The sequence below is a fragment of the Equus przewalskii genome, chromosome 1, assembly GCF_037783145.1.
Source record: "Equus przewalskii isolate Varuska chromosome 1, EquPr2, whole genome shotgun sequence".
In the NCBI taxonomy this organism is placed as follows: domain Eukaryota; kingdom Metazoa; phylum Chordata; class Mammalia; order Perissodactyla; family Equidae; genus Equus; species Equus przewalskii.
The window spans coordinates 50,158,042-50,180,052 of NC_091831.1; the positions used below are offsets into that span (position 1 = coordinate 50,158,042).

At 37.2% G+C, this 22,011-nt stretch overlaps 1 protein-coding gene across 23 annotated transcripts in view; it reads right to left on the reverse strand.

Moving 5' to 3' along the window:
* ANK3 (ankyrin 3) overlaps window positions 1-22,011 on the reverse strand; it is a 628,477-nt gene that overhangs the window by 487,754 nt on the left and 118,712 nt on the right. For 14 of the 23 annotated variants that reach the window (XM_070562847.1, XM_070562785.1, XM_070562774.1 and 11 more), the window contains exon 1: window positions 15,244-17,446. The exons of the other annotated variants lie outside the window; for them this stretch is intronic. In XM_070562847.1, coding sequence (XP_070418948.1) covers window positions 15,244-15,306 — 63 coding nt within the window. In that variant the 5' untranslated portion in view covers window positions 15,307-17,446. Of the gene's footprint in view, window positions 1-15,243; window positions 17,447-22,011 lie in introns of those variants that run through there. 23 annotated transcript variants of the gene reach the window in all.

Here is a 22,011-nt window from a genome sequence, read left to right on the forward strand (position 1 = left end):
CATCTATTCAGTGCCTTGTGGAACGTAATGTTTACAGTGCTCATTTAAATCATTTTTCTAATGAGTCTTGACTGTGGTGGGGGCGGGGGAAAACCTGGTATCAGTATTTGAATGATCCAAAGAGTAAAAAAAATTTACTAAAAACCAATAAAATAAAGGAAGATAGATTTACTTTAGATAAACATTTATCACAGAGATTCTCTACACAGGACCTCAGTTCTAAGGTTCTACTCAGAGAGAACTGAAGACAATAGCCAACTCTTCATAACACAGCTGAAAACAGAGGTGCAAACTTGGAGGCCATGAGACTGGACTGGTTGGTTGGTTGTTTGCTTGACTGATTTGACCCATGCAATGTTTTTAAAAATATATTAATTAGTTTCAATATCAAGAGATTTCACATAGAAAACCTGGACTGCTGCCTTTTCTTAAGTAATTACTCAATCTGGCCAGTGTAGACTCAATTTATTCATTTATATTGCTTCTCGGATTCTTCAATCATATGAGCTTGTCACCCTGGTTCAAAACGAGCTCTCTCCAGAAAAGCCTTATCACATAAACACCAAGTCATACACCACAGCACAAAATACACCCATAAGTCTGTGTCCTTGTTGGTCTCAGGTTATTCTTTTATTTTTTACATGTATTACCCTTTCAAACTACATCACCTAGAGCTCTTTCTCTAAGTAAAATCCTGAAGTACTCGTCCCATGAGATTACAATGTTCCTGAGAGCAGGGACAGGGCAGCCGCCACAGAGCCCAATATAGTGCATTTCACCAGGAGTGCAGGTAACACAGGGGATTCTGCTGGGCTCCTAACTGGTGGCATCTCAAGGAAAGAGCCCTCAAGTTCTAAATCCTAAGCCTTTATTTCTGGGAGCATCTTTCTACAAATATCTGCTTACTGCTGACCACCTGTAAGACCGTGAAGCCAGAAACTACAATGACATGAGGTTTACAGTTCACTCAAAGGGGGTAAACAACATTTTAAAGTACGTGACAAGTCAAGAACCACTGTGAACTTCATTAAAAAATTCAAAACCCAGTAGACGCTGACATCTTCAATGACATGTGTCAAAGTGTATTCCAATGTGGATTTTCCTCTACATCTGTTTATTAGTAAATTTATTTTCCTTATAAAATCAACTATATTTCACCATTTATTTTTATTATACTATCCTGATAAAGACAGTGCATATAATTACTACATGCTTTTATAAGTTATATGTTATGATATCATATCAATATCATGAGTCAACATATTTGTATCATGTAAGACCCTAAAAGAGATTCAGGGAAAAATTTATCTGGGAATGAAAATACAAAACAGCTTCTAAGTGGATTCTCTCAGCAGGAATATTCCCAACTTTTCAGTTTTGTATTTTGTTTTTTTTAAAGGGATCTGAGTCCAAAATTCTTACAGAAGAGGGAAGGAAATAAAGAGAAAAATGATAAGAAAAGGAATTATAAAATTTTCCCGCTACAAATAAATTTAAAGCAAGAAATTTTAAGAAAATATATAGATAAGGAGGCCACCTTTTATTGGAATATATCCTCTTAGAAATGAAATTATAAAAATTTTCTAGCTATAAATAAACTTAAGGAAAGAAAAACTTTAAAAGCATTCAGGCAGGAAGGCTACATTGTATTTTCTATCTGAAGACCATAAACAGACTTCGAACAGCTTCCCTGAATAGTTAATTCTAAATCTTCAATACTGTAACACACATCACAGCCAGAAAGTACCCTATCGGGTAACACCAGTTTTGCCCAGTGGACTGTGGAATAACCGGACTAACCACATATTTTCAGGTTAGGTAGCACCAAAAAAGAAAGAAAAGTAAAACAAAAAACCTACCCCATCTAGAAGAGCTCTAGGAACATAATATCTCAGGAATTTTCCTGCTTCTTCTGTAAAGATCATGTGGCCCATAAGCAAATACTTTTCTCTTCCCTGCAGTGTCTACTGCAGTGCAAAGCAGTTAACAGTTGTTTATTTTTCTGTCAAACTTCTTCCTATGACAATCACATATTCAGTAGCTCTTAAAGGAAACTCTTAGCGGTGCAGCACACCCAGTTTTGCCCAAAAAAGTTGGCCAAAGGGTGACTACAGTTGTCAGTCACAGCCTACCTGGTTCAGAAACCTCTTGGCAACATTGCCCAGGGGCATCCCCTCTCTCTAGTTATTAAAAGAGAAACAATTGAGAATGATTGAAGCTACAGTATGAAATGAGAATTATATACTATATGCTCCACAATTAAGTTAACCATAAACATATGCAACACAGAGGACTCTGATACTTTAAGCCTCTAAATTGCTTCTCTCTGGGAGAAACCTTAAGCCAGATGCAGTTAAATGTACTGTCCATTTTTCTGGCCTAGTGTAAAGAACAGAGTCCAGTTCATGCAGTCTGTTCTGAGAGAGTCAATGTCTTGTGCTAAGGGATGTAACACAAATTGCAAAGTCTTCTCAGTTCTGTCACTCTTCAAAGTTCATATTTCAAGTAAAAGTCTACATCAGGGATGTCACCAAATGATTTTACTTTTCTTTGATGATCTAGCATAAAACTGCTGCCATTCACTAAAAGCCTGTGAGTGGCTCCTCTCTCTCTTTGCATTAAATCAGTGTCACTTTTTCCACAAACTCCTTCCCACCATTTCCATCTCTCTATGATGAATATACACAAATTTTCACTATATTTTACCCAAAAAACTCCAAAAGAATAATATATCATGTGACTGAAGTAATAAAATATAGAAATATGAATACAACAGAAATCAAACTATGAAAACATATCAGAGGAAAACCTTCTGGAAGTTCCTCAATAAGTTTTATAATGTTTATGGAACTACTTTATGAACAAGCAATTCCACACCTAGGTATACACCCAAAAGAACTGGAAACAGGTGTTCAAACAAAAATTCGTACGTGAATGATCGTTACAGCTCTATTCACAATAGCAAAAAGGGAGAAACAACCCAAATGTCCATCAACAGATTAGACAAAATGTGGAATATCCATACAATGGAATATTATTCAGCTGAAAAAGGAATGAAGTACTGACACATGTGACAACATGGGTAAACACTGAAACTATGTCAAGTGGAAGACAGACACAAATTTTACAAACCATAAACCATTCCTATGAAATATCTAGAATAGGCAAATCCATAGAGAAAGAGAGCAGATTACTAGTTGTCAGGGGAAGAGGAGGGAAGGGATATGGAGTGACTACTTAATGGGTACAGGGTTTCCATTTGGGGTGGTAAAAAAGTTCTGGAACTAGATAGTGGTGATGATTGCACAACATTGTGAATGGAGTTAATGCCACTGAATTGCATACTTTAGAATGGTTACAATGGTAAATTTTATGTTACGAGTTTTACTGCAATAAAAAAAAAAGTCAGAGTGGCAAATTGTCTGTGATTTAGATGTAAACAATGTACAAATTTTCCCTAAGGGGATTTCTATGAAAGGCCTGGAAATGAAAGAGTCCAACTCCTTATTTTGCCATTAAATTAGGGTATTCTTTCTAAAACTATTTTAGATCCCATGCTTTAAATTCAGAATATTTCTTGTGGTTATGTGGTTTACGTTTCATGCTGTTAAATATAATAGTAGAATGGCAATTGGAATTCTACTTGAAAGGTGAAAAGATTAGGAAACGTTCCTTGTTTTCTTTACACTTCAATTAATAAAAATGCAAACACTAGAATGCCAAGCAGTAAATAAGGCAGCCATATTGTGAGAGATACAATAACGTTAGAGATGTTGACTAGAAGAGAACTACAAGGAAGAGGTTCTCTTAGGCCTTTGCCCGCCTTCAGTAAACACACAGCACTGCCCCAGATCTCACCTCTTACACTATTGCTTTGAAATATGAATTCAACATTTTTGTAGAAAGTAGTCTCTTAAAACCCATAGCTATCATAGGTATGAGCTAGTTCAACTACATTTCAGAGATTAGAATATAGGGGGTTTCAGTTTAATGTCACACAGGTAAACTCAATGAACATTTTTATATTTCCATATATATTGTCTTAATTGTCTTCAGTGTAAATATCAGCTGATTTTGAATCTCATGTTCCTTCCACCACACTCCCTCTTGCTGCTGTTACACCAGAGCCAAGGAGAAAACCACAATGGGTTTTCTCTCTTATATACCACCCTGTTCCCTCATCCTAAATGGTTAAATAAAACACAGAGCACAAGGATTTTGAGAGCACAAATATAAGACTGAAATATACAGTCATGCGCTGCATAAAGACGTTTCGGTCAACGATGGACCGCATAAGATTAGTACCATACAGCCTAGGTATGTAGTAGGCTATACCATCTAGGTTTGTGTAAGTACACTCTACGATGCTCACACAAGGACCAAATCGCTTAACAATGCATTTCTCAGAAAGTATTTCTATCATTAAGTGACACATGACTGTACACTACTATGCTAATATACTAACGTTAACAATCCACATCCTATCTGACATGGACCATCAGAAGTTAATATTACATAAATATATAGTGAACTATCTCCACCAATTTTTATGATTATATAATACAGTATGTTCCATAAATCTGCTGCTACATGAAAATTTCACTAGAGATAGAGTAGATATGTAATAGCCTAAAATAATTCAAAAGATAATTTTTTAACAGATTGTTATATTTGGAAGATAAATTTCTAATTTTCTTATTGAGTAAGAAGGAAATCAACATTACAAATTAATTTTACCATGATGGGACAAGATATTCTGATTTGTAAAGAAGAAAAGAGAGAAAGTCATATTAAAATATACACAAAAATTTTGATTTGGGGAGACAATGAATTGTAATTATATCCCTCAAATTTTGCTTTTCTTCACAGGTAGTAGGTAGTACCCAAACTAATCCTAAACTAGCAATGCTTTTAACACTAATGACAACAGTGGCTACTCCACGCTGTACGTCTACTATTGCCACTTGAGCTGTGCTGGCCACTTGATTTACTGTTTCTAATCCTCACCTTAAACCTCTAGGTAAACAAAATAGCCCCCATTCTACAGACTAGAATGCAAGGGCTTAGAAAATTTAAATGACTTGACTAACTTCGAATAGCTTTTAAATGGTGGAACAAGGATTCAAACGCTGGTGTGTACGATTCCATTTTCTGCTCTCGCCAGTTCACCATGCAGAATATCTTCCTTTAACCATAAGCCCACGATCACAATACTTTTAGCAGAACACCTACTCTAAAGATTACAGAAAAGCTTTAAAAATAGAAGATAAAAGGCACATGTTGACATATTAGTTTAATGCAGCTAAATTAGTATATCCATTTTCTGCAGAGAAAACCAAAATCTACCCAAAGAACTCTAACACAATGCCTTAAGTTTACCCCCCAAAAGACCTTTGAGACAAATATAAGGGATTAGTGTTAAAGGCATTTTCATCAGGTGGACTACTGAGAGAAAATTTGTCATGAATTTAAGCAATTAAAATTAATATTTTGGAGTTTTTACACTTTGATATATAGAGGATCTTCCTTCATTTTTAGAGCTTTTTCTAGAGATCCCCTAAAATAGCAAAATTCTGTGAAAGAATGAAAACTTCTCAAGCACTAATGTGCTGATGTGAGTTCCTAGCACCTATTTCAAGCCCACTTACGTAACTGAATTCATCAAAAGCCAACTCCAGCAAATTTTTAAAAGAAAGGCTGGAATTCTGGAACCTATTACTGCTATTCTGAATTCATAAATACCCTGTGCATTTTTTCTCATTTTAAGACATAAAGAACAGTTGAGGAGGACCGGCCCTGCAGAATGGGTCAGAACAGGGAACTTCGAATATCTGAAACCAAGCTGTTTCCTGTGCTTCTCTATTTGTCCAAACAACAGATTGAGTGAAATAACCCCACATGGATAGTAGGAGGCAATCCATTAAATTTCTGATAAACATCTCTGTGGGGGCAGCGGGCTGGGAATCCATAAAATCAGAACTGCACTTGCTTTTGTTTTTAAAAAGAAACTTCAAAATTATTCATAAATATTTACTTGAATACATGATGTACTTAATTACTTGTAATTACACAAAAAATCCTTTTCATTAATTTTCAGACTACTGACTTCAACTTCTGTATGTATTTTTGATGTTCCTTCTATATTCAAGAGAGCTAGATTAAAAAATAGTGAAACCATCACTTAAGATAATATGATAATGTTCCAAAGAGATTTTTCAATTTTGTAAAATGGCAAGGTAAATTATCTAGTGATGAAATCACTGCATATAAAGACTAAATAAGCCAGTATCATGAAAATAACAAAGGGAAATTACATAATGTTCCCAAATAAATTATCTAAAGGTTAAGCTTTCTGGCAAAGAGTTAGCTTCGCTTGCTATAATTATTGTTTAATTTTTCATTAAGCACTCACAAAACGCTGACATTAAATATGACACAAGTGCTTAGAATTGTGGAGCCTGTATTCTAAGGCAATGTACATTTCATTGGCTACATATATGCCATTTGCAAAAATTATTGTGCATGAACATCATAACAAGGTTTATTAAATTCAGTTTTTGAGGGGCTGGCCCCGTGGCCGAGTGGTTAAGTTCGCGCGCTCCGCTGCAGGCAGCCCAGTCTTTCGCTGGTTCGAATCCTGGGCGCGGACATGGCACTGCTCATCAGACCACGCTGAGGCAGCGTCCCACATGCCACAACTAGAAGAACCCACAACGAAGAATACACAACTATGTACCGGGGGGCTTTGGGGAGAAAAAAGAAAAAATAAAATCTTTAAAAAAAAAAAAATTCAGTTTTTGATGTATGCCTTTATTTGTATTTCTATTTTATCAAGTAGACTGTGTACCAAGGGGAAAGGCAAGTGTTAATTGGAGGCTTAAGAGATTTTTAAATTCCTTTCTGTGCTTAAGTCACCGTGGTAGCAATGAGTAGCACTGAAGGGAAATTAAAAAGCAGAAAAAAAGCTCATCATTCTCACAAATTCAATGAGTGCTACACTGTTCAGGTACCACGTATCCCCAGCTGACTCCTTAAATTATTGGTCCTTACCCTTAAAAGTCACAAAACATTGATGGAATTCCAGGAGGAAAAAAACATTTGACGGTTGTGTGTTGAAATCTTTAAAGATCAGGCCAACTGGGAGCATCCATTAAGGTGATGGTCCTTTCTCAGGACTCAAACACCACAGGGCCTTATTCCAAGCAGTTCCTCCTGCCTAAAATGTCATCTTCTCAGAGCTGACCAAGTCCCTGTCCTGACTAAGCTCGCCACTCAAGGGTCACCTTCTCGGTGAGGCCTTCCCTGCCATCCTGGCTCTAGAAATTGCCCCTTCTTTGAGCTTGAGCGTTTCTCCATGATAGCAGCCTCCTGCGTAAATTATTATTATTTTTTTTTTGAGGAAGATTAGCCCTGAGTTAACATCCGCTGCCAATCCTCCTATTTTTCCTGAGGAAGATTGGCCCTGAGCTAACATCTGTGTCCATCTTCCTCTACTGTATACATAGGATGCCTGCCACAGCATGGCTTGATAAGCAGTGCCTAGGTCCGCGCCTGGATCCAACCAGCGAACCCCGACCCCAAAAGTGGAGCAAGAGAACTTAACCACTATGGCACCAGGTGGCCCCTTGTGTAATTTTTATTTTTTTTTATTTTTTATTTTTTTAAAGATTTTATTTTTTTCCTTTTTCTCCCCAAAGCCCCCCGGTACGTAGTTGTATATTCTTCGTCGTGGGTCCTTCTAGTTGTGGCATGTGGGACGCTGCCTCAGCGTGGTTTGACGAGCAGTGCCATGTCTGCACCCAGGATTCGAACCAACGAAAGACTGGGCCGCCTGCAGTGGAGTGCGCGAACTTAACCACTCGGCCACGGGGCCAGCCCCTGTAATTTTTATATTAAGTTATTGCTAGTCATCCACTTTGTATGTTCATTGTCTGTCTTGTTCCCTGATGAATCCCTTGCACCTAGAATAGTAGGTGCTCAAAAAATATTTGTGGAAAGAATAAACGGTATGGTATTGAGGCAGAACCAAAATGATGAACTAGATCTATTAAATGGCTTTGCATGATTATACTTTATTTTAAAACACACACACATGGTAGAAATGCCAGACAAATAAATTTCATGTGCTGTGGAACACATAATTCAAAAGACTAGTGAGTTGGGAGTGAAGGATGAAAGTTTTGAGGCTGTCTACATAGAAAGCCTGCATTCAGCAAAATGCTTATGTTCTGAGTTTCACAATCTAAACTCTACTGAAGCATTAAAACTTCATAAATGATTTAGAGTTTTGTTTTTCTTAAAGACACTGTTAAAGCCAGTATATCAACTGGTATCTTTAAAAATATTAAAGAGATGTCTTATGACAGCATAATTTAAAGATGCTTTGTTCCTATTCCTTCCCTGGTGGGGAGAGGACCAATGGACGTCAGCGACTAGAGCTATAAACTAAACAGAGGAAGAAGGAGTTGAGAGAGACTTCTAGATGTTAAGCTATTAACACAACCATGTAATAAATTACTTTATATTTACAATTATATGTAACAGAGAGGAAAAAATAGATTGAAAAGTTTTTAAAATTGTTTTATAAAAATATACCCTAAATGGGAATTTTTATTTAAGATGGATGACAGAGAAAGTCATTTTATGAGCTAATTGTGGGAAATTAATTATCCTTCATATAACTAACATTATTTTCTTGGCAGGTAGGCACAATGATTCAATCAAACGATAATTTCCCCAAAGTCTGTATGTTTTGTTTCAAAAATATATACCTATTTTTTATTATCTCATTAAATGGTCATGAACAACAAAAAAATTAAGAATTTCCTAAACAATCTATTAAGATTTTTTTCTTATTGATAAGCCACAATTCACTACTTTAAAAAGAAAAACCAAAAAAATGAAAACCAGGCTTTATAAATATCATCTTCAAAACTGCCCTGCCTAAATGTTCAGATTTATTACCATGGAAGCCATTATCTCTTAGAATGAGCCTAGAAATATTTTTTCTCCTACAAGATTGAAAACTGTAGCAGGGATCTTTGATACAGCGCGTGGCCTTACAGAGCACCACTTTATCTGGAATTTATTAAGGACAAAAACAAGCCCCCACACCCCAAGCTAACATTTATTCACACTGGCCCATCACCAGTCCCAGCTCAGAACTCAGTACAGATTCACAACCCATTATCTGAAATTCTGGCAGCCAAAAAGCTTTGGAATTAAGAACTTTTCAGATTTTTGAAAGGTATATACCAATATTATGGACATCCCCAGCAGCATCTTAGGACAGTGCCCCGTTAGCAAAGAATTTTTACTTCTGTAGCAAAACGTACGAATATTCATACTAAGTAGGATAAATAAAGACTATAAATAGCTTCAAGTAAGGTCAGAACAGGTTTTGCTGCCAAATGAGTTCAGGTCAGGTCAGATTTTGCCGCCAAAGAAGTTCGGAAAAAATTGTCAGTTTTTCGCTTTGGATTTTGGAATTGTGGAGAAGGGATTGTAAACCTGTGGAATATCAGCGTCTCACTTTAAAAACCACATTCAGAGTCTAGTGCCCCACGGCTCCTATACACAAAATAAATTTATATCAAGTTTCTTCTGCTCTCTTTTTAATAAATAATAATAAATAATAAATAATAATAAATCTGCCTTACTAAATTCGCTTTTTAAAAGGTGGTATTATATTGAGAGTCTATTACTTTATCAAATTCTGAAATCAAGAAGTAATTTCCCAGGTTCTCTTAATCCATTCAATCTTTTCCTACAAAAAGAAAGTTCCAAATGCACAAACCCCTTGGGCAAAGACAATATGGAAATCTGCATACTAAAATGGCAAACTCCAGCGCTAAGTTGAAGAAAATACTGTTATAAATTAGTTATTGGAGCAGTAAAAATTTCTGCTTCATGGATATGGATGCACAAGACACTTAAACGTTTTAACTACCTAATAACTGTAAAGTTGATAGCATTTGTAAAAGTAAGATTAACAACCAAGAGGAAGAATAATAAGAGAATAAAGAACATTTTAAATCTCTAGCTATATAAGACTAAGAGAAAAAACATTTTACAATGATGCATACAGTGAAATGGAAAAGGATATAAAAGCCACTTGACACGGAATGTATCATTAGCCCCTCAGAAGGTACAGTGCATTGGACACGTGATCCTGCTCAGTGAACCAGAACTCAAATAACTCATCTCCTCGCCAACAAAAGACTTCAAGAGGTTATTTGCCTGTAGAGCAAAATGAACAACGTCCAAACACGAAATGAAAATTACAAGTCAACACAAGCACTGTATGCGTAAGGTATGCCAGCACACCATCACTGTGTAAGAGGACACAGTATATTCAAGGCCCCCTAATCAAAGACCCTAGAACCAAAGAAGAATCCAAGAATGAAATTCCAGCAGCATTATGAATATTGAATGGAAATCAGAAATGGACATTCCCTTGACTCTGTCTCAAAAAATGAATATATATTTGAAAAATTTAAGCTTCAGTAGAGAAGAAACTAGCACAGCTCTCACATGTAAGGTAAGCACATGGGAGAAAAACAAGAAAGAGAGTTGTGAAGTCCACCTTTAGAAGAAACACAATCTATAAAAACCAACTTAAAGTTATTTTAGATTCTTAAGATGGAAAAGACAATAGAACCGAAATGGTGAAAATCTCTTTAAAGAAGTTCCTTGGAAAATAAGCAAACTCATTGCAATGGGACTCAATATCTGGCAGGGCCTAAATATCTAAGTATTTTTCTCCAATCTGCCACTAAAAAAGAAAAAAAAAAGTCACTGAATAAAGCACTCAAGGGACCAAATCCATAGTAATCATTGGCGATGAAACTATATCACATATATTCCTACCAGACGGAATGATGGCGTAAAAGAAAGACCCAGCATTTCTACCAAATATTAGGGATGTTTTTCTAAAAAGCAAATCTGACTTAGATACTCATCTGCTCAAAGCCTTTTGGTGAACCCAGGATGAAAAAGAGATCTTTAGCTTAAACTCTTTGAGATTGTCCTTGTCTTTTTCTCCATTCTCATATCTTGCAATGACACATCCCTATATTCTACACTCCAACCACACAGAGCAATGTTTAGATTCCTAAGTAGACTAGATGCTTCAAATCTTTCTCTCTCTTTCATCCCACACTCTCTATCTGCAAGGCTCTGACCCTCTGGGGAAGACTTGGGAAACACACCTTTTTAACATCAATTCAAGCACACCTTCCTCCATTTATCCTTTCCTAATGTCATCCTCAAATGGAACTTACCACTCCCTCCTTTCTGCCACCGCTGGAACCTGAATTCACCTTGATTTGGTACCCTTAGCACTTTCTACATGGATTGGTTTAGCATAGTTGGCTCTGGTCCAGTAACTGAAGGCTCTCCACTACATAGCATCTGCCAAATAACTAAATTAATTGAAAGAACTTAAATCACCATCACATGTTCCATTAAGCTATATAAGCTGGGAACCTGGACAATACACTTTTTTTGGATGCTCCTATGGATTGAATTGTGTCCCCTCCAAATTCATATGTTGAAGCCCTAACCCTCCTTGTGACTATAATTGGAGACAGGGTAATTAGGGTTAAATGAGGTCACAAGGCTGAGATCCTAATCCAGCAGGATTGCGGACTTTACAAGAAGAAGATGATAAAGAGATCTCTCTCTTTCCACTTGCATGTACCAAGGAAAGGCTATGTGAGCACACAGCAAGACGGCAGCTATCGACAAGCCAGGAAGAGCTCTCACCAGAATCCAACCACACTGGCACCCTAATCTCAGACTTCCAGCCTCCAGAACTATGAGAAAATACATTTCTGTTGTTTAAGCCATCTAGTCTATGGTATTTTGATATGGCAGCCCTAGGTGACTAATACAGATGCTAACTAAAAAAAATCATTAACTATACCTTTGATACTTAATCTTTGGTGGCTGGTTAAACTAAGCACTGCTGCCAATATAATATCAAGTGAGTAACATGTCCTCATTTGTCATTTCTACTATAGAATCAGCCACTCCAAGTTGGAAATTCCACAATGACAATACTTTTAGTTTAGGTGTTATTGTTTTAAAACCTCTTTCGAAAATATGGTCTTATTGATTTTCTTTCTTTACTCTCATAATATCCCTAGTAGCTGTACCAGGTATATGATCTCCATTTTATAGATAAAGAGTTTGTTCTTTCAAAACAAGATATCAAGTTAGAAGCAGGACTAGATTAGAACTCAGGTCTCCTGAGTGTTAGTAAACCCTTCTCTTATGGGGAGAGATGTGGATACACACATACACACACCCTCCATCTTCAAATTCCAGAACAAGATTTAGAAATTATTAGGGGAAAAAAACATTTCCTAACACCAATTTGAATCCTTAGATCCTTGAGCAAAATACAGAATACTCTGTGCTAACAAAGGAATAATACAATGATTCCATCACATTTATCTTACTGACTCCCATATTAAATAGTCTCATGACAGACTTTATACCCAAGTGCCCTAAGCATTTGCTCTGATCTGCGCTGAAAACACTCAACATCAACTCATAATTTTTAAGGTCATTTTGAGACATATTCCCATACAAAAAGGATTCGACACTAAATTTTATATTACAATAATTCCATAAATAACTAGGAAACATTTAAAATACTTTGGGGAACTTGTTGCAATAGTATTTAGCAAGTTGTATTTATTTCCCATCTGAAATGTCTTCATTTGACCACACCCACAAATACTGCAGTGTAGGTCATCTGGAACACCCGAGCACCTGAAATATTTGGTTCGTAAGACATGGAAATCACACACACGTGCGTGCGTATTGAAAAATCAAAAAATATATATATTCTACCCTTTATCCAGAAAATATGGGAAGGAAAAAGCTATTCATTTAAAAGACATCTCCTACTTGATATACGTCTGCTCTAACACTGAAAATTCTTGGCGAACTCTGGTCAGTAAATGTAGAGATAATTCAATGAGACATTTATTTAGTATTAACTGCATACAAGGAGCATGCTGAGTGCCTCCTGATGTGAATACCAATAGGCTTAATGTGCTCAAGGGAACAGAGCAGGTACATGATAACTTGAAAAAGAAGCAGAATGTGTCAAGTGTCCTGACAGTATAAAGTGCTGTGTCAGTCCAGAAGACTGACTTCTAACCAGGATGAATCAACAGATTTCAAGAAGAGGGCAAGATCTGGGTTGGACCTCCACAGATGGGTGGGATTTCACCAAGCGGGCTGGCACAGAAATTCTCCATGGACAAAGGACAAGTATCCCAAGGAATGGATTAATTCACTGACTGGTAAGACTCCAGTTTGGATCAAGTCAGATATGAATGAAGTAAATAGCAAAGAAAAAAAATGCCTGGGATGTGAGCGCAGGTTAGATTGTAGAGGGCCTCAACCTTCGTGGTCAGGAATTTGGATTTCGCTGAGCAGGCAGGAGGGAGTGTGGAAGGTACTGGGGTAGAGTGTGATGAGGAAGGCTTTCATAAAGAGTACCCTGGCAGCAGTTGGGAGAGTAGAGAATGGAAGAGAGAGGGACTCAAAGAAACTGACCTAACACTGTGCTCTGAGTAGGATAATCTCATATGAGGAGAAATGGAACATAGCTGGGAGCATTTCAAGGAAGAGAGAAGGAAAATGCTCATGTTAAAGGAGTCCACATAACAGCTCAATGATTTACAACCAGCTCAGCCATTGCTCACTTTAATCTGGATTGCACTGTCGTGGCTCATGATGTCTGTCTGGGCTCCCTGTGACACTCCGTGTTCAGAATCATGGTGGAGCCTGTCAGACACTTAAGGCCATATCTCATAAACATGAGCAAAGCTGACAGCTTTCCTTGAGACCAGCACCACTATGCCAGGCATTAAACAAATCATTTGTGCTGTGCAGCTGCGACCTGCTCTCTTGGGAAATCAGAATAGCACCTTTGCAACATCACCAACCCCTGCTGAGACAATGTACAAGAAGTCAAGGCTGACTTAAAGCCAGTCTGCACAGCTTCACCATCTATAGGATGTTGAACCACTGCCCTGAACGTTGGCATGTTCATAAATGAGTCCTCAGAGTAATCCGCTCATAGTAGCTCCTTTAAGAACACCATATTCAAATGAATCTTTTCATAAATAATAAACAGGTTATGAAAATTTTTTAAATGCCTGACAAGTCAATGAGTAGTTGAAATCTTTACCTTCCCTGCTATAACCATCCATTCTCTCTGTGTCCATTGGGTGAGCATATATTACATGGGGTCAAGGAAGCATTTTAAAGAGCCACAATTCTATATAACAGTCCTAGTAACTAGAATATAATATCTGAAGATTTTGATTGTAGATAAGAAATATATAGGACACATTTTCTCTAAATAGTTATGAGCTGCAATCCTATTTTAGGGATTTGTTTCTCTTTGTTACAGATACACAACTGTCTTTTCCATTGGTGGCACGCCCTATGGAAGGCAGTTTACAAACCACAATGGATCAAAAGCAAATGCTAGATCTAGAGAATTACACCCCCTCCATTTCAAAATGTATTAAAAAGTTAGGGGCACATTTTAAAATATACACATTCAAGAAAACCAAGATGAATCTACAGGTTTACCATAACCACCTATTGATATTTTGAAGATTCTTCAGTTTACATGAAAAACAAAATTAATTTTATAAATTATCTTGGACAATTCAGGCATATGGCTGTACAACTGCAGAGTCAATTGCAAATCTGAGATTTGCCAGCCATGAGCTGATCAATAATTAAAATGGAGTTCACCTCCATGCTGTAATTTTAAAGTGTAACTATAGGATTCCCAAAGTTTGCCTAAAATATGTGTTAAAGCTAAACATCTATACCATAATAATATTCATTAGTAATTGTACCCTGGTGATTAACAAGCATTCTGGAAAATTTAAAGGGAAAAAAAACACCCACCCACATAATTAGGACATGTGTTTACTTAATAATCCTGAATATCACTATGAAAAACACACCACTACAGTGAAATCTAAATGACTATATTTAACTGTTTAAATATTTCAGCAATGTATCCGAGTTGTGATGTTTTTCTCTAACACAGAACACACCCATTAATAGACCAGAAAAACAAAAGCATTCTGATTCTAGCAGCTTCTTAAAATCCAATCTCTTAAAAAACCAGCTTGAAGATCCCTTCCTCCCCAGAGCCAGAGAACAATACAGAGAACATGTTGCTTATTCATATCTTACCTTTTTTCCTTTCCTTTTCCGATGAGCAGGTTTTGCATTTTTCTCCTTTGGTTCTTCACTCATCTTTCTTTTAAATCAGGTGAGTTAATAAAAGACAGGAATTCACCGCCAGTATTCCAACATCCAAAACCACGACAAAGAGTCAAATCATTGAGACCAAAGTCCATTTACGGGTGCTCCCCAGGCAGGCAGCCGCCGCTTAAACCCAGCCCCTGCTGCTGTCAGACAGCCACGGGCTGCTCCTGGAGCCCTGTTCAGCTTTCCTCAGGAAGAAACTGGGTGTTCTCTACATCAGACAGTCAATGATTCTTCTAAAGAAAATCAATATTTGAGCCTTTCATTGTTAATTAATCATTACCCTGAGATAAAATCTTGACAGGACTTTGTGGCTTCTTCCTCCACAGTGATTCCAGCCTGTAACTGGTGAGAGCAAGACACACACACACACCCTCACACACACAGAAATAAGCGAGACTGCTGACAAGTCTCTGAAGCCTTACCAGAGGCTGATTTGCTGCTTCTCGCAGGCTGGGAAGCCGAATGTAAATTGCTCTCAGCGCTGTGTGCCTCCCTTACGAACACATGTGTTGAATACCAGCAGAGGAGGCAGCCCGAGAGTGATAAAAGATCAGGTTACTGGCTTGTAAAAACCCCTCAATGATTCAAACAATAAAAGAGACCTACTACTACTTGAGAAATCAAAGGTTACACTTTCTCCTTGATTACTTTATTTATGTGATAAGCAAAAAGATGGGCAAATTGCCAATCTTCAGCTAAAGATTTCTAAGGAAGGGCTAATTACAGAAGGCCTCAGACCCAATTTGCCATAATTCATATTTAATCATTGGTTTCCTCCCATGAATATATCAACCAACCAACCAACCAACAAGAATCCCTCCAGAATATTCAGGAAACACAGAGAGCAAAGCTGCTGTCTACGTGGCAGAAACAGTGTGTGCTTCTTGACTGTGTTTAGGGCAGGGCCGCTCTCAGATCAGGTTACACACTCCACATTGCACACCATCCTGAGCCCAAGGCTTCAGATGTTTTCTGGGTATCTGGGGGTGGGGGGTACTTCACACCTGGATGGCAACTCCCTCACCATTCTTGCATCCATTTAAATATAGCTGAATTACCATCAGAAGCTTTCGTGTAAGTATCTCTTGAAGAGAGCCAGTTACATTCTGATTCAGGAAGGAACAAGACTCTACGAGCTACCAAAGGCAACACGAAGATGGAAACAGGTCTCTCTGAGCAGTTAACCCACGCAAGTGTGGAGCAGGAAGAAGGGAACAAGTGGAAAGGGGGGAAGAAAATGGAGAGCAGGGTCAGACCCAACCTTAGGAGCCCAGAAGCCAGAAATAAATCATATTTCTTCCTCAATCTGACATTTTTATTAGAAGAAATTGGATTTAAATTAGTATTAACATTTTTATTCAGGAGAAACGGAATTAAAACAATATAAAGCATATCCTTACAGGGAAAAACACGTCCCAAGGGATAATGGTCAGTGATGTGTGTGGGACGATTCAGCACTGGTATGAGGAAATGATGCTAAAACACTGAACCAAAAGGATAGATGTTTATGCTAAAATATTCCCCATTTGTTACCTATCATACAAAAGGGGGTTGTGTCCACATACAACCAACATTCCTTTCCCTACACCTCGAATCACCAGTCCCAGAGAAAGACCTGAGTACTAGGGACTTGAGACGGCTTCCCCAGGGCTGAGCAGGCCAGGGACAGGGGCGCAAATGACCCTCCAAAGAGTTACACAGATTTTGCAAACTGTGGGTTAGCTACTGGAGCAACTTTCCACTGTCAGGTTTGCACATTATTTAATGACAATAATACACACCTCAATTAGTCTGGTGTGGCCAGAATTCTGAATGGTGTCAGGCATCTAAACCCATGCTCCAAGTTTCTGTTTAGACTTTGAACTGCTAGCTACCCAGAGTTTCCACTTTCTGCTACTATTTCTCCACATTCCTCTTGTCATGCAATAAAAGGTAGAAAATCACAATACGGCAGAAGAAACCTTTCAGCTTCTTCCATGATTCAACCCTGGCTCATCTTCAAAACACAGGGAAATCTGGGGAACTGGCAGTACCTTCACCACCTCTATCATTCCTTTGCTTTAATCGGATAAGCCTGGGTGTGTTAGTTGTGGATTTCTTGAGGGACAAGAGCGAGGTAGGTGCTTTATGCAAATCTTGTGTAAGCTAAAGCATGTAAGCAGGTGGACCGCAGTCAAACTGTCTAAATCTTTGCTTTCTTCACTAGTCAAGCAACAGAGACAGTGCATCTATCTATAGCAGAATCCCGACACTCTGATTTCTAGTGTCTACAGAATTATTAGGTTGAATCGCCTCCCCAGAAAAGTCTCTGTCATCAACTATTTACTGAGTATCCAAAGAGTATAAGCCTCTTTAAAAAAAAAATCAAAGCTGCGCAGAAATTGAGACCAAAGTTAGTCTGTTGATTTAAAAATTTACAAATTAATTCAGAATATAAAATACACAAAATACAACATGAAAATGTCTGGCCAAGTACATAGAACAAGAATGTGTTTGGGGAAAATGTTACTATAACAACTTTTTAAAACTATAAAACTGTGTTTAAATTGAAGAGAAACTTAGGAAACTGATGAAATGAACTAGAATTGATAGGAAATGAAATGAGGTTGTGACTGAAGATAACTGTCTGCCCATTTCTTTGATAAAGTATGGTCTTGGCTTTTTTCACTTATATATACAAGGCTCATATTACAAGCTAAAGTGCTCTCTGCTGGCTAGATGGAAAAAAACAGGACTTTCAAAGATACGATTATACAGCAAAATTCTATAAAACAACATTTTAGGAAGGAATTATCCTTACTGATGAGGAACTCATAAATCTGACTGAATAATATTTAAAGATGTCACATTGCATAATCAGGTCTGAAAGAGAGCCCAGTTTCAAAAATTAATTTTAAAATATGTCAAATTGTATACCTAAGTAACAAAACATATTAAGCCATAATTTAATAATAAAAAGTACGTGACGTATAACATATTTTATGTTCATTTTCTGTAACGTGATAAGTTCTAGACTTTTTAGAAGGAACAAATAATTACATCTCTAAAAGTCTAAAAGGAAGCAAAAAGTTTCTGTGTTAGTATTAAGGCTTTAAAACAACACAGAATCAATAGTAATTAAATTTCTAAAAACATGAAACATATTTTTACTTTGTAAAATCAGACAAATTTCATCAAAAGGTTGAAAATTAAAACAATTTAGACATAAATAGAAAAACTGTTCCTTATTATTGTTTATTGGTGTTTCTTATACTTGTACTCTAGAAATACACATTCACGGAAACACTGATTGTTTTTAATATGCCCAAGGTGCACCAACGCATTTTAAATTAAAATTACACTAGGTAAAGAGTAATTTGATTGATCTAAAAACAGTCTAGGAGTGATTACTTGTTCCAAAAACGTTAAATGTTAACAACTACTTTCCAATGGTAATCTCTTTTTCATCCAGATCGTAAAATTTCCCCAACCCCTGAGGAACTTAAATTTATCCTAAGAAAAAACTTATAAGGTAAATACACTGAAATTGTCAACCTGGAAACAAAACTCTTCTGTCAGGTCACCAGAGAGGAAAACATAACCGGATTATAACGCTCCCAAACATGACTCCACAGAACTGACTGCCTAATTAGAGTTTACTCCAGATAGAGACAACCATAACTAGTTGATACACATCTACTGAGAGTTCTATTTTTAAATTAAATAACTCGCATAAGAGGACAACATGCGGGGCCAAGTTAAGTGTTGTAGAACAGATCTATTTTTAAAATGAAAGTGGCTTACCACAAGAGAAATAGCGGGGCTGGGATGATCAGGAAGCAATTTTTTTAAGCAATATTCTGCATAAAATTCACTGGAAAACACTAGCACAATATAATTTCTTTACTAAAATTAAAGTACATCAAATTAAAGGTAAAAAAAAAACTTTCCATTTAAGTTCAGCAGAAATACCTATGTGAATAGACTCATTTTATTTTTAAGCCTGTGACGTCATTTACTTACTGTAAGTTACACTGCTGGTTGGCAAGCAAAAGTAGTTGCTAAATCTTACTAATGGTGTTCCCTTGATACCATTCATTAGTCCTCAATGTTTAAAATACTTGTAAAGTTAAGGACAAAACTACAGGCAAATGAGCTATTTTCAGGAAACCCTGGAATCTTTAGAGCTGAGTGAAACATTGAGATGTTGTTCTCTCTTCATCCACCTGTGGCCCTGAGGTCACCCAGCCAATTAATAGCAGAACTGGGACCAGAAGCATTCTACAGACTCCTCCTCTGAACGGCTTTCTTTCTACTACACCACTATCTCCCAGAGAGGGCCAAGGGAACCCACAGTGAGGTAGGAGATAATACTCAATGGGAAGCAAACTCGTGTCCAATGGTTATGCATTTACTTTAAATTAGAAAAATACATAACTAGGGTTCATGGGTGTAATTTATGGAAAGTTTACTGTGGGGTTTTGGTATTTATCTCACCCTATTTTGTGTGAATGCTGGGAGAGAAGGAAACAGGAGAAAGAGTATGACAGGAAATACGTGAGTAATAATCTACAGATTGGGGTTGCCTTAGACTAAGGATAGTCCTTGGGTTCCTTCTACTGTTACCACCACTCCTGCTTCATCCTCCGGCTTGCCCACTGCCTCGAGGAATGTGCCAGAGCCCCTAAACTTCTGGATCACCCCTAGTGATGATTCATAAACATGAAAAGCATCATAGTGTAATTTTATGTATCAAAGCCATTCTGTTTTCTACAATGTCTTCATATTTCCAATGTGAGTCAAAGCACGTGAAGAAACATGCTCTATGTACTCAAGCTCCTGGTGTTGAGTCTTCACGTTGAAAAACGATACACAGTGACCTTTGTACACTTAGGGCAACTGAAAATTCAGGTGTGGGCCTGAGGTGAAGTATAATGAGACCATGAACTGAGTCTCAATTTTCAGCCCATTCTTAAATTCTCAGATGATTTTTGCCATATCCAATGGCCGTCTTTACTGCTCACTAATACTTTTTTAAAATAAAATTGTTTAAACCTATTTTGCTCTCAGCAACATTATCTTTGAAATTAGAGTTTCGATATGTTTGACAATGCATCAGAACCCTTCAGGCAGGTCCATAGCAGGATTTTCCTGTTTTGTTCTGGGTGTTCTTTCTTTCCTGATTATTCAGCCATGTCCCCATTAAAATCTAATGATATAATCAAAGTGGATTAGTAAAACAGGGAGAGACAGAATGTTCAAAGAGATATAGCCTGTAAACAGGTGGCTTGCTTTTCATTTATTTTCTTCCCTGAACCTTTGCATTTTCACCGGTATGATTTTCCGAGCAGGGTTATTTTCTTTCACTGGGGCTAACAATTCTCTTTAGATGCCTGATGATGTTTACATGCCAGAAATACATCCTTTTGTGAAGTGATGGACTGATGAGTCATTTCCTTTGATCTTCCCTAAATCCATGTGTTTTACTTCATAACAATAGAAATCCTAAATGATTTTAAAAGAACCATGGTGACAGACTCTAAAGACATTCCCTTGCTTTGTAAAAGACAATTTGCAGCAATGCTAATATTAAAATGATTAAGAACTATGGATGCCTACTTTTGGGTCCGTAGCCAAATGACGTCAGTAGTTCCACTGGCTTTTCTTTTCTTATTGTGGAAAAGCTATGCAAAAGATGGCCAGATAGATACAGCTCTACCGGTGTCCTTTCTCAGCAAATGTCTACCCAAAAGAGTAGCTTCTCAACGCTCCACATTCCAACCAACACAGTAATATTGAGACCCTGATTCTTTCACCTACTAAAATAAAAGAGTTTACAAAAAAACCCAGATTTTTAAAAACTTTAACTTAAAGCATATCTCATAGTATCTTAAAATTTTATACTAATATTAATGCTACCTTGACTAAAACCATCCTACCTGTTACTTAGTTTTACTTAATAATTGTTGGTACAAAGGCCTGAAATCATTTGTTTGTGGAACAGGAGAAGGAATGGGCTTGAGAGGTTTTTCTAGCAGTAAAAATAAAGGAGAAACTACAATGAAAGAGGAATTCCTTATTGAAGCAGAGGGTTGGTGGAATGAAGAGCATGACAGCTGCTCTAGGAGCTTCCTGCCTCACCTCTGCCAACACCTGCGCAATGAGGATGTTGTCTCATTTAGCCCCATGGTCAAAAATGATGTTGGAATTAAAGTCAGGCCTAGGCTCCAGCCAATGAATGATGTTTCACACGCCATGATTAATCCTCAGATTACTCGGAAGTAAGAATTATAAAGTTAAGGCTATATCCTTAATTTTAAAATTAGTTTATATTGACTGCCACACAATATTCTGGATCTGTCATGGTGCCTGACCCATATTCCTCAAACCAAATAAGTGAGAACACATATTCCTCTTGAAGTGAGAGATCCCAGGGCAATGTCAATCCTTTCATAATCATCCCTGAATTAATTTTAATACTGATGCTTTTGACACAAAAATATACCTCTAATTTTAAATGGTTTATACATTTAAGACATGGTAAGATGATTCAGAAAATCATGTCAGGAGAAGCAGAAAGAATGACATTGCTCCGGAGTTTATCATTCATTATCAATCTAAACATTCTTCAACAGTTATAAAGATGTGCGTTTACTTACTCCTTCACCAACATAAGGGAGCATGAATCTTTTGTAATATTTGCCAAATTGA